Here is a 13,960-nt window from a genome sequence, read left to right as displayed (position 1 = left end):
TGCTGTTAAAGCGTACCACATCAGTAGCTTCTGCAGCACGAATGCAACACTATAATCTACCATTGTTGTAGCCATTGGCAGGGTGTGCATGCAGATTAAGGGGAGGTAGGACTACAGAATCTTTGTTACATGAAAGATGTGTATGTGGGTTATAAACACGGAAATGGGAAAAGTTGTGTTTTCAGACTTTTTCACTCTGGGACCAAGTTTAAAAAAATAATTTTTAGGTTCCTAAAATGTTTGCTCCATCCATGAAATGTCCAAGCAATAAAAACGCATACATCTAAACATGTCTCCATGTAGACATGAGGGATTTGACACAGTGTCTAAGTAGGTTATATTACAATTAATAATGGGGGCAGGGAAATAAATGTGCTTACTTTATCCTGCTCATTTATTAAATTTCTTTCATATATTTGATTTTGCATTGTCTATTTTTTTCTTTTCTAAAAAAAAGTATATACATCTAATACAGTAGTAGAAAGTACTTTTGTTTTGTTTGCTTGAAATAAAGCTCATCAATTAATTAAATATTACCATAATTATATTGCAAAAGTAATGTATTGACTTACAGCACACATCTTATGAAGCACACATCATATTGACAGATTCTGGTGTTTAAAAGATGCCTAATTTAGAATAGTAGAAGAGAAGAAAGAGTTGAAGCAAACCAGTACAGCAAAACAGAGATGCCCCAAGAAAGAGGTTGAACAGAAGTAAACTTTGAACAATGTTTAATGTGAGTGAATACATTAAAGCTTGACATTAAAAATAAAAGGATGTACATTCAACACCAAGCTAGTCTCTGGTTGTGCTTGTAATATTTAAGGTAAATAACTGGTTTGTGATATTTTTAGTGCCTACCACTGTTGCTCTTGTGTGGAGCTGGTCGTTCCCCCATTTTGCCCATTTAAACAAACATTTAGGTGTATGTAATATTCAGTACAGCCACAATCGTGTAGTAGCGAGGTATTCTATTTTTGCTCATTCTCTACATTCAACCACTAATCACACAATATTTCAAGGTACAAAAATGGTTGGTGTCTTTTAGATAAAAGAAAAAAGAAAAAAAAATACTGCTTATCTATTTGTTCAGTGTTTGTTTCTCTCAAATGCTCAAAATAAGCATTTCCAGTTGACTTTCTCCTCCCTCCTCCAGGCATCTTTTCCATTGAAGCAATTGTTTCAAATCAGTTTGCCAACTAAACACATTTAAGGCAATTACAACTGTTTACATACAGTACAGAACCTGTAAAAAGCTCTAAATTCTACAGATGACGCAGCTTTAATGGTTGATGGGTTTAAAGGTGCTGAAGTTTGTGGATTACCAGTCAGTTGGTTTGAAGTTTGGGGAACCATGAATGTCACTAAACTGCCAAAACTCCTTACACACCACTACATTAAGACAGATGGTCCCTCCTAGCTGAACATATGTTGCTAAGAGATTCAAGAAATATTGAGGAAGATTCTTAAAAGTGTTGTCATACTGTACATCATCAGCTGTGGAATTGTAAGCTCATGAACTTTACCTTTTTTAGATCATAAATGTTCATTTACAAGTCAACAAAATGTGCAGCACGTCATTGATTTTCAACTCATGAATGCTATTGGTTTTGGTTGTGGGTGTTCCAACATGTGTTAACACTTTTTAAGTTTGAGCAACAACATCCTGTTCTTTGGTTTCTTCTGATATGATGTAAACATACCACAAGAGCAGTGGTGAAGATTAAGCTAGCAAGTATGGGAGTACTCAATGTGCTGTTTATTCATAAACAATGGCAATTACATAGTCAGCTACAGTATGTCATGATGTGCAATATTGTAAGAGTTATTAAGGCTAAATGTGTATCAGTTCATTGATCTAAATGTAGAGATATAGGCTTCCAAAGTCAAATATTTTTAATTAACTATGCAAAATGGCACACTAGGAAAATAACTACCAGGTGCAAAATTACTAATAGTGATAAAAAAAAAAAAAGGTTAGAAACGCTTCACAGAACAGAAAAAAAATTCATTTGCCGATGTGGAAAATGATTTTGGAATGCATTGTTTATTAATTTATATTTAAATGATTTTGCTTCTGGTGATGGTGAAGTTGGTTGCACCAGAAGTACATCAGTTCATTGTAGTAAAAGAAGAGAAGTCTCTTTTTTCTATACATATTTAATATTTGACATTCTTCAGAAAAAAGACAAAGCCACATAATAGTACAGATATCTTATTCTTTTACAATTGAAATTTACAATATAATAATTTATCACAATTCATAATATGAGATAACCATATTGAAAAAAAGGCATTGTTTGTCTTTATTAAAACAAGATCCATGGCTTTGAAGATATGTTAGACTCAGAAATTGGAGGATTAAAAAGGATCCATTGGCATACCTACAATCACTGACTCCTCACACCTCAGCGTACAGTACTTCTCATATATGTCTGGTTTGTGTCAAAACTGTTATCCTAATATTCTCCTTGTTTTCTACAAGCACACATATGAGCAAATATTCAATCCTTTTGAGAGGGATGGACTTTTCAAAGCCAGCCAAATTAGTCAGTGTCAGTTTAGTCTTGTGTCTTACATTGCTCCCCTCACCAACTTGCAGATCTATTTTCATTCTCTAGTGACTTGTGCCACAGTGACACAAATCACATTTCACTGTCAAATTGTGCCATCATTGGATTAGAAACATATCTAGCTACAACATCTGGTTTATTTACTTACTTATTTTTACCCACTATCAATACTATTATTCATGTCAGAACTCATCATTTTATTTGGCATGTTTCAGTGCAGCAGAACTAAAATGCAGATAAAATGATTCATTTCAGTACTGAAATTAAAGCTTAACTAAAACTGTAAGAATATATGTTTGAATGCCACCTATATTTTGTCTTTGCATAATTGTCGGCACGATTTATCAATCTGTTGCCATACAAAAAGCTTGCTACTTCAACTGAACCTATCAAAAGTTGTATAAGACTAAACTACATAATGTTTCAATTACTGATATTAATTCTGAATGCAAAGCTTTTTTTTTAACATTAATGTGAACTTAAAAAAAGAAGTAAATGGCTTTCAAAGGTCTCAGTTCCTCCTTTCAAACAAAGGTAGCAAAGGCAAACAAGTTACTAGTAATATTTCCTTTTCTCCCCATGTTTTTCAGTGTTCCAGGTAAGCATCAAAGCACCAAAAAGGAACTATATTATTACATTCAAAGTATTTAAGCCAACCAATTTTCTTTTGGCTGAATGATATTTTACATGTTCACACTGCAGTTTCTCACTGATATGTGCAATCACTGGCAATTTGCAGTTGAGAAATAAGTCCACTCCAGTGATTTTTTTTTTTTTTTCCATTTCTTATAATAAAAGAAAGCTACACAAAAGTAAGCTTTGGGTAGCTTTAATAGAATCTCCAGTAGATTTGTATTTATTTTCTTCTTTCTTCTTTTTTAGCCTCTTCTGGCACCAGTCACATGAGCTGCAGTGTACCGAAGAGTTTCATCACCATCAAGTGATGCAATTTTGCAGGACATAAAAGAAAAACAGAGGAACTTCTCGTCTCTGAACTCCAGTCTCATCGGAGTTTGGTGTTGCTGTATGTGTTGCGCTGTACAGAAATGAGCTTTTCCATGCACATGGTGCGACTGTCATGTATAGAGCCGTGCCACGTGTTGCTGGGAGCTCGACTCTCTTCGCTCCGGCAGTAGACATACGCCATGGTGTCGGTGCGGCTCTGGATGTGGGTGCTGCGCAGAAGGGAGCGGCAGTAGAGGCTGATCTTCTCCACCCTGCGAATTATCAAGTTGGCTTTTCTATAGATAAGGAAAAACAAAAGACACTTCAGTCATCATTACAATTATAAGATGCAGCCCATGTAGCAAGTCTGTGCTTTTTTTTTTTTTTTTTTTGATTTCCAAACTTCTCTCCATCTTTACTACTGAGAGGCTTTACTTCTAAGGTGCTCTTTTTATGTCCAGTCACATTACTGACCGATTTCCCAATTAACCCAGTTACTTTAGCTCCATTTGGTTTTCCAGTCCCAACAACATGTCTTTTTTAGATGTGATGCTGCCATCAAGTTAATGATGAGGTAATTATTTTTCATAAAATAGCTAAATACTTTACTTTCAGCATTGATCTGTTTTCTGTTGTGAATAAAATGGTTTGAAATTTCCAAAATAAAAATCACATTTATTGTATAAAAACAAGAAAAAGGCATAAATGATTGAATATTTAAAGTGTTTTCCACTTTTATAATTTTAGGCTCATGTCTCACTACATTCATCAGACAGAACAAACTAAAAGCACCTGCAGGGTGCAGCAGGGATTTAAAGACGTCTTTCATTATTTGTGAATGAAAATACTGGTCACATGAAATTCCATCCATCCATCCATTTCTGCCGCTTATCCGGGATTGGGTCGTGGGGGCAGCTGCCTAAACAGGGAAACCCAGACTTCCCTCACCCTGGCCACATTCACCAGCTTGTCCGGGGGGATCCCAAGACATTCCCAGGCCAGCCAAGAGATGTATTCGTTACAGCGTGTTCTGGGTCTTCCCCGGAGCCTCCTCCCAGTGGGACGTGCTCGGACCACCTCACCAGGCAGGCGTCCAGGAGGCATCCTGACCAGATGCCCGAGCCATGCTCTGCAACACCCCTTGCAAGGTCTCCAAAAAGGGTGGGTACTTTGAACTGCTGTTTGGCACATAAGCACAAGCAGTAGTCAGGACCCACCCCCTCACCTGAAAGCAGAGGGAGGCTACCCTTTTGTCTACCGGGGTAAACCCCAATGTACAGGCGCCAAGTTGGAGGGCAACGAGCATGTCCACACCTGTTTGGCATCTCTCAATGGGAGTAACTCCAGTATGGAAGAGGGTCCAGCCCCTCTCGAGGACAGTGGTTACAGAATCCAAGCTGTGTGTCGAGGCGAGTCCAACTATATGTAGCCGGAACTGCTCAACCTCACACACCAGCTCAAGCTCCTTCCCCACCATAGAGGTGATGTTCCATGCACATGAAATTCTTTTATCCGATATGTTTTGCTGCATCAACTGCTGCAAAATGACGTAAGCAAACCCTGAGTGCATTACACTTTGGAGGTCTATTTGTTAAGATCAGAAATGATACCAGAATTCAAAGCATTTTTTCTGTCATTCTGATGGGACTGCCAGTTTAGATCACATGTATAACCCACATTTCTGGGCACTGGTTCTTTTTAACAGAGCACCAGTGGCAGCTAGAGGGACTGAAACATATAATTTTGTGAGATGAAGTTTACAACATAAAGGAGCCATATGTCAGATCTGCACAATTAATAAAAAAACTTCAGCACAGTCACATACAAACATAAGCTACAACTACAAAAAGACTGATATTATTTAAGCGTGTTAAACTCATATGGTTACTGAAATGGGGAAAACACACAGGGAGAAAGGCAAAATCCCATTTATTTTGAGAAGCAGTGTCTGCAGAGCATCAACATCTGTCTTTAGTTAAGCAAGGAGTACAGACATCCTTTTCACTTATTTGTGGGTGGGGGAGTGGGGGGGGTGGGCATTTTCTCATTTCCCTTAAATTCTTACGTCTGAAACAACAGAATACCAAACACATTATTAAGGAAAGCCTGGAAGCACATGAACAAAGGAACAGATTAAAACCATTTAAAATAAATGACGAAGCTTCCACTAGAAAATATAAAACATGAATTAAAGTTTCTTAGCCTTTTATGACCTATGAGAGTTGCAAATGCAGCAGGTAAGATTTCAACATGTACTACATAACCACAACCCTAACCCTATGTGACTGATTATAACACACACACGCACACACCCACACACACACACGCACACACAACATCAAAGGAATTTGGTGCAAAACTAAAAACAACATGAAATCAGGGTTAATAAGATACAAAAAAAGAAAGAAAAAAAAACATGCCTCACAGAATGTCCAAATCAAAACACAGAAGCTTGTGTTTAATTGTAACATTAGTGGACACGTGAGGGCTTCTGGGATTTTCAGCTCCTTGAGGAGTGCTGACTGTGCTTACGTTCCTCTTGGCCATTCTGTTACCTTTTAAAAGGCACCACCAATAGAGCATGCTTGTAAATTACCACAACGAGGCTCAACCTTGCCAACTTCAGGCAGTAAATAATCCACACTCACTCATCCAAAAGCCACCCCACCCCCTCCCACTCCCACCCTCTTGAAGTTGCCCACACACCAACACAATGTCCAACAATTCTCAAAGTCCCAGTGGCCAACCTGTGCCTCCCACCCCCCTTCACCAATCAGAAAGAAGCACAATCTTCCTACAGACGAAATTATTCCTCAATTATTATATTATTTATAGCTTGAAAGGAGTGCTTCCAGGCAGTGGGGGTGAACAAACTAAAACATTGGGCTGTAACTTTAGATCTTGTGTTGCTATCATCAGTTCTGGGGAAACTGCCCTCTCAGGCTCACAGACATGAATGTTTTTGTTCTAAACATTTTGTTTAATGATTGTTTACACTTCCCTCTTTGCAGTTTTGGTAGTCAGTCAGCCTCCCTTTGTTCTCATGGTGTTGTAATGTCTTACTGTCTGTTTAAACTATCAATGGTGGTGTCCCTGTAAAGAGGGTCATGTGTGAGGGGGATCTTGAGGTAGTGCAGTATAGTACAGATGAACTTTTTTATGAGAAAGAAGAGGAAATGGAGTTGGAAGTTGAGTTAGTGTTAGCTGAGTATCACATTTACTGTTTGGCTTGGCTGTCAAATGCTGTTTTGGCATCGCCATGGTGATGTGAGGAGCGACTGTAACCCCAGAGTTTTACTGGTGACCTTGTCCGGTTCCCTTCCAAGTAGAGGCACTTTTGAAAGTGTGTGTACATGTGTGTTGAGCAATAGTGTTGTTACTTGAAGGGGGGTGGTGATGGGAGGGTGGCAGAAAATACCAAGAGAAATGGCTGATTGATATGCTAGTTCAGTCAGTTTTTCAGTCAAAACGCAAGAAACCTCAGGGTGATTGTAATGATCATAAACTCAACAATGTAATCAAACATGACAATACGAATTATTTCAATTTTAGCAAACTGGGAAGTAAAAATGTGAGGCAATTTTTTCACCTTGTATTAAACACAACATTGATAACTGAAGCAATTTTTCATCCTGCATAAGTGAAAAGTGTACTGTCTCCTCACCTGGGGCCCAGTTCATCTTCACTACGCCAGACAAAGTCCCCAAACTTCTCATAGTGTGAGTTGTAGTGGTGCTGGACTCTGTATAGCAGAGGAGGGGGAATCTCCATCATCATGTTGTAGGCCATCTGCTGTTCCTTTCCACTGGTGTAGCCATTATACAAGTTGTACACCCTGTCTGCTATTTCTGTCAAGGGGTGAAAAGAGACATTATCAAAGGCATACAGAGGAATGACAAATGTAAAAAATCAACTTATAGCGTGTGACATTTTTGTTAAATGGGTTGTCTATAAGTAACTGGAGCTAGTACTCCTCATTTTCCAGAAATCTTTTTTTTTAGATTATCATCAAAAGATAAGAAATTAGTTAGTTTTCCTTCACCTTTTGCAAGTTCTAGTGTACGCCCCATCATACTTTAACAGTGCCTGTGCACATTGCATAAATAACATAAGAGTAGACTAGCTGAGGATTATATATAAAAAAAACCCAAGGGGCTGACCTCTTTTAGTGATATTTGGAGTTTGCTAAAACAAATACAGTATCCTAACGATAAATTTAGACTTGAATAAATTTGAATGTTGACAAAAGTGGAAAAATAAAACTGTTCTTAGGTTGATGAGAGTAATGATACAACAATTCAGTAAGTAGGCAAATTGTGACTATGTGAAGAAATGTATGGTCTATGTGAGAAAGGTGGAAATAAAAGAAATTAAGTACAGATTAAATAAATACACATTTGGTAAAGGTACAGTAAGAAGCAAAATACCTTCAGCTTTACTGTCATCCACCACTGGACAAGATGTACGCACAGAAACAAAGCTTGACTCGGAGTGACTGCCTCTGCTATCCACTGCATAGAGAGTAAACCTGAAAATAACCCAAAATATTTTTTTAAACAGATTTGAAAAATAATTACAGCACTTATTTATCAACAGAAAACAATATTGTAAGTGCTGAATCTAACGTGGCCACAATATTTATCCTCAAGTCACGTTGTATTTGCTCTCTCCCAGAAGTAGAAAGATGAAACTACTCCTGGTCTTTACTTTGCTATACCAGCAAATTCCTATTAACAGCTATGAAGTTTATTATGAAAAAAAATAAAAAGACTTGATAATGTGCTGCATGTTTATTTCCCAAATAGGAAATTCAACGTACAGTTGGAGTTCTTTATGGTTTTTCTAGTCAGAAATTAAAAGTTTGGATTTCGGATTGTGTCATTGAATGCACAACCTGTAATGCAGAAGTGTTATAAGTACATAACACATTTATTATGACACATAAGAAATGTGTCCAGGACTCTCTTGTAAATGAGATTTTTAATCTCAATGAGGTTTTTTTTTTTAATTGATCATATATGAACATAACACAGTTTTCAGAAAATACCTTGGGAACAAGGAGGACAGACACACTGGTTTATCTATTTCCTATTTTAAAACAGTAGCTCTATAAAGGCAGGCGAATAGAGACTAAAGTGGCATCTGGCCTGACTCCAAGAACTCCATGAGGACAAAGTTCCTCTCTCTGAAAATGCCAAACATCAGGATGTTCTGGGTTCTATGACAGATTTCAGAATCACTAACTAACTGATACGATACCACAAGAAACAGTTCAAGACATTTCAAGACTAGATTTAACACACACAGAGAAAATGCAAAGCATCTCAAGTATTGTAGGACCACACAACCTGGAACAGAAAACAAATGACCTTTACATGTCCTTTTAAAAATGCCAATCTGTCTACTTGTGATTATGTAAAGTACAAGGAGGACCTGGTCATACATAATCTTAATAAAAAAGGAAACAAAGAAAGAAATAAACTAGCTGCCAATCTCAAACTCTCACAGTGGTTTCCTGCTGCCATCTTGATGGTTGCACTTAATTTGTCACCATGGTTCAGTTTTTGACAGATACAATACTAAAACTGCTTGTTGACGTGATATCCCTTTTTCTCACTCTAACAAAAGCAGAATGTGTCTGAATAATGGTAACCTTCTATAAAAGGCCAACACGTCAAGTATAAACTGCCTGCAGATGTGTTAATAGATTGACATACACAGATTTCTTCATGATTTGCTTATTAGGGGAATTAAAGAATTGCTGTAAATTTACAATGGGGTCACAATTGTATCTTACTATATTCTAAAATAACTGTAGTTAAAGGTAAACTTAGCTCACTTACATGTAAATTAACAGCTGATGTAAGTGAAAATAATAGAAAAATACTAGAATTCATCACCATAAAGGAATATGGTAAGCACATTTTACTGTCTTTGTAAATAAACTGTTTTATACTGTTAGAACCTGTAAGATTACATTAAGCCTTTATATTATTATCATAAATAAAATAAAACAGCACTAATGTAATGTAGAATATTAGTGAAACTTAGCTCTGCTGCCAGTGATTAAAAATAATTTATTTATTCTATTAAATGCACATTTTACTGTAATTGAAACTATTTGCAAGGCCTTCTTAATTTGTCAGAATAGAAACTAAATGAGTAGGTAGGTAGGGAGTCTCAACCTGTAGCAAATGCTACAAAGTTAAATGTTTTAATAAAATGCCATAAAATAAACCCACTGCTGAAGAGTTGGTTGGGAATAATGACACCATACTTAGACTGACTTACAAAGATGAGTATATTTTAAAGGTACAGTGTGTAGCTTATTTGGGTTTTTGTTAGCAAAAATCACATATTGCTACCATAAATACGTATTTTACCAAAGTCTAATTACAATCGCATCCAAATGAAAGTGTTCTCGTAGCTTAGAATGAGTTGTTTATAAATACATAGGTGGCAGCGCACCCAACTGGCGGCAGCCATGTTGCATCGCCATTTTTGAATACAATAGCCAAAAGTGGAAAAACTTGTTAGGCTTACTTATTTTACCTGCGAATCCCTGCATGTTTCCAGGAGGGATAAACAAAGATGACCGTAGATTATTTAGCTTGAACAGTTTACATTGAAATGGAGGACCATCCATACTCTTTGCTCCGCGAGACGGAGGACAAAATTGTCAAGAAAAGAAAAAGAAATAAGGAGAAAATATGAGTGTATATCGGTGGAGCATTTACCAGATGGAGGCAAATGATGAAGGAGCGGGACTTCAAACTTAGAAGGAGGTTGCAGGCTTTCTGCTGGATAGGTAAGTTAATTAAATCTAACAGTGAAGTTTATTTTGGCATTATGTTAGAAACAGGGCAGGGTAGTCCAGTAACTACATTATCCTCCCGTTTAAGTCAGATCATTTACTATTACTTGCTATATAAAACGGCAGAAACGGCAAATTTATTAGTTAGCCTACAGTAGAAAAGCTCCGTTGCAACAGTTTTGAGTTGTTGTTACTCTTCACAGAAGTAGTACCAGTAGGTGACCGTGTGTTCTTTAAGAGGTATTTTCTGAGAGCTTTTCCCCATGTAATTTATTTCAGCTGATTTGTCAGTGGGGGTAGGGGTAGTTGTCCTCCTTCTAGTCAGACAAAATAGTCCAAAGTAATACCAGTTTCTTGTCGTGATTTAATCACTAGAACCGCAAGCGTTCTGACACAAAAATATCTCTCAGATAAGTTATTTCCCCTTTGTTAAATCTTCCTCTTCCTCCCCCTCTTCCTCTCCCTTTATCAGATGATCTCTGAGTCTGCAAGTCACAAAAAACGATTTCACACGATAACATTAGCTATTGACAGTAGCTTGGTACCAAATACATGGAGGGCAAGCTTGTAACTTATCGGCATTAATAAAAACAAACCATCAAAACAATACAAAAAAAAAAAAAAAAAAAAAAAAGAGAGAATTATGTATCATTCTAAACCTCAAAATCCCGACAAAAAACTGATGATAGTTCAGAAGATTTTTTTAGGAAAGTTTGTTTTTTTAATTGGAGCAATTGGCCAATAAATTTGGCAAATACATTTTACAGTGAAAGTAGTCTTTCCTGTCAGGAGTTCTTAAGGACTCAGAGCTTGAATGAATTTTACTTTATAGATGCTTCCCTAATTTAAGGCAACATTACATAAATTATATTACTATTCAGACACTTACCAATACTTATCCATGAAGCCAGATTAAGCAAACTGTTTAGACTACATGCAAATCTTAACAACATAGAGACCTGAATTACTTCAAATTTTCTATTAGAATCAGGCAGAAAATAATGTCTGCACAATAACAGAAGACTACATATACATTATCTACCCATTTAATTATTCTGTAAAGCATAACATTAGCTCCAGGACCACTGTTATGAACCTTGGAGCAATTTCTTAACATATGTTTTTTAACTCACATATAACGAAAGTCTGTATGACTTCCTTCTTTTACCAAACAATATTGTGAAAATTAAGAGGATCCTGTCTCAGAAACTGTCCTCCCAGTTTAGGTTCATTTTTGGCTACATGTAGAATGAGTAGAATTTTAAAAGCCTTCTGTTATGTATAAAGTATTTCATAATAAAGTTGAATTTCTTCATAAAGACCCCATAGTACCGTATTTTCTAAGGGGATCTCTTGCAGGTTATAAGCTTACTAGTCATTTGTAAAACAGAATGAGAAGCAGTTTGAGACATTTTTATATAATACCAATTTGTCAAAAAGTCTACATTTTTACTGTATTTATATAAACACACACACATACATAGCTATACCATTATACTTTTCTTCTTTTAGTAAAAATTTGTTGTTGATAAAAAATGGTGGGTGGAGATCTAAAGAATAAATTCTTGTTTTTTCCTACTGCTGGCAAAGTTTTGAAAAAGTGAATTAAGTATGGAGAAATATTTATAACTGCTTAAGAAAAACTGTAAGCTTTCAGCAGTATTTCAACACAGTTACCACTGTAAAAAAAACAAAATGACAAAAAGGAAACCACAAAACACAGTGAGACAAAACGAAGAACTTATATAGCATTCCAGTGCTACAAATGTTTTGAAATACAGAAAAATAAAGACATTAGGACATTATTGTTTGTGTAAAAGATGCTTTTCTTCCTACACCCATTTGCATTTAATGTGTTTTGCAATCTGTTCCAGTGCTGTCAAACAATTGTTTTGCTTGTAACATGACCTGTTTGTACATTGCTCACATACTTTGTCTGGTCTTGTTATTCAGCAGAGTGGATGTGGTATTCCCCAAGAACCTCACAAAAGACACACGGGTCTCGCTGGCTCCTCTACCCGGTAAAACAATGCCAGCATGCTAGAGTCACACTGTTTAAATTATGTGGCCATATAACGTGCAGATGGATAAAATGAGGTGGGAGAGAAAAAGGGAGCAGAAGGATGACAGGGTAGTTTCATCAAGCCAATTTGTTAAACTCTGTTTGAGACTCAGTATCTGAGCTTAAACCAGGTTTAACAGTAAAACACATACACTTCATTGGGCAGACACAGGTGGAATGTCAAAGGATGACACATACATTTAACTTACGGTGCATAAACAGAACAGAGGGGCACTACAAAGCAAGATGGGAAATATGCAAACAACCCCCTCAAGAGGGGCAACTTCAGAAACCACTACATTATCCCTCCCCAGATGGTTAGCTGTCCCAGCAACTGAATACAAAGCAACACAACCCCAAGAACAAAATAGAACACACATACCACCATTTACAAGTCCACAAAAAAGTCTTTCAATCTTGGTGCGAGATGTCATAGCTAACGGCTGGCTCAGGGGTACCTGCCCAGCCAAGCCTGAGGTGTGGGGGACACCTTGTGCGGAACATCAGTCTCTGCTGGCGGGGTAACAGTTTCTGGGCCTCCCTCCAGCAAAGGCACAGTTGGCTGGTACGGGACAAGGCAGTCATTATGGATAACCACCACCCAGCCCCTCTTCTGCAACTTCACCCAGTGCACCACATCAGAAAGTCTTTGCAGCACCACCCAAGGTCCAGTCCTGTGGCTGGCGAGCTTTGGAGAGAGCCATTTTTCCGCTCTGAGCAGAACATACAAATTCTACTCAAAGTCTACTGGGATGTGCAGCTTGTGGCCAAACATCAGCAAGGCAGGGCTGTAGTGGTTGGACCCTGCTGCACCCCTGGACCGCCATCTGTTATGCACAGAGGATAACAGGAAGGTGCCATCCTGCCATTGATCTGTCAGGATGGCAAGCTGGGTGGCCATGGTCCAGTTGAAGCATTCCACCATGGCAACAAGGATGTAGCGTTTCCTCGTCTCAGTGATGGGGAACAGCCACAGGACATCCACCCCCACTTGCTCCATGGACTTCCCCACCTGATACTACTGTAGCAGGGTTGCTTTTGTGCTGTGCATGCATCACAGTGGTGGTTGTGTAGCTCTACATCTTCATGGCAGCTGGGCCAATGGAATCAGAACTGGAGGCAATGAAACATCTTGGTGAGTCTGCCAATACCGGTGGATGACTCCGCTGTGGTAGCAGATGTTGGGCCACTGGGAATACAGGGCTTTGGTCTGTGGGTCCAGGACTGACACTGTCTCCCAGGTGGGCTGCTGGTCTGCTTCCAGCCACTGCCAAAGTCGGGTGAAGACTGGGTCCTGACTCCGCTCATCCTGCAGCTGCTGAGGTCGTAGTTCTGCAGCCTCTCCAACTGTTGAGTTAGCTAACTCTCAGGCTCTTTAAAGTTCAGGAGCCAAGTCAGTGATGTGTGGTCATAAGTGATGGAGTCCCTGGATGACAGACAGCAACTCATGGCACCTTCTCAGCTCCTCGACATCTCAACACTTCAGCCAGTCCCTCACTGCACCGGATCTGTGCCCACCCCGGTTGCAGTGACAATGTCGCCCAGGAAGGCGGTCTCCCATCG

General features: G+C 38.3%; 1 protein-coding gene across 4 annotated transcripts in view; it reads right to left on the bottom strand.

The window, feature by feature from the left end:
• Window positions 1–2,039: 2,039 nt before the first annotated feature.
• Window positions 2,040–13,960, bottom strand: part of LOC121629820 (astrotactin-2-like) — a 300,171-nt gene continuing 288,250 nt past the window's right edge. For all 4 annotated transcript variants that reach the window (XM_041969617.1, XM_041969618.1, XM_041969619.1 and 1 more), the window contains 3 exons: window positions 7,949–8,049; window positions 7,186–7,369; window positions 2,040–3,817 (listed from right to left, as the gene is read on the bottom strand). In XM_041969617.1, the coding sequence (XP_041825551.1) occupies window positions 3,580–3,817; window positions 7,186–7,369; window positions 7,949–8,049 (523 nt within the window). In that variant the 3' untranslated portion in view covers window positions 2,040–3,579. The remainder of the gene's footprint in view (window positions 3,818–7,185; window positions 7,370–7,948; window positions 8,050–13,960) is intronic.

Source organism: Melanotaenia boesemani, chromosome 19 (genome assembly GCF_017639745.1).
Source record: "Melanotaenia boesemani isolate fMelBoe1 chromosome 19, fMelBoe1.pri, whole genome shotgun sequence".
In the NCBI taxonomy this organism is placed as follows: domain Eukaryota; kingdom Metazoa; phylum Chordata; class Actinopteri; order Atheriniformes; family Melanotaeniidae; genus Melanotaenia; species Melanotaenia boesemani.
The sequence above is the reverse complement of the archived record's forward strand: the minus strand, read 5'-3'. Positions and strand labels throughout refer to the sequence as shown.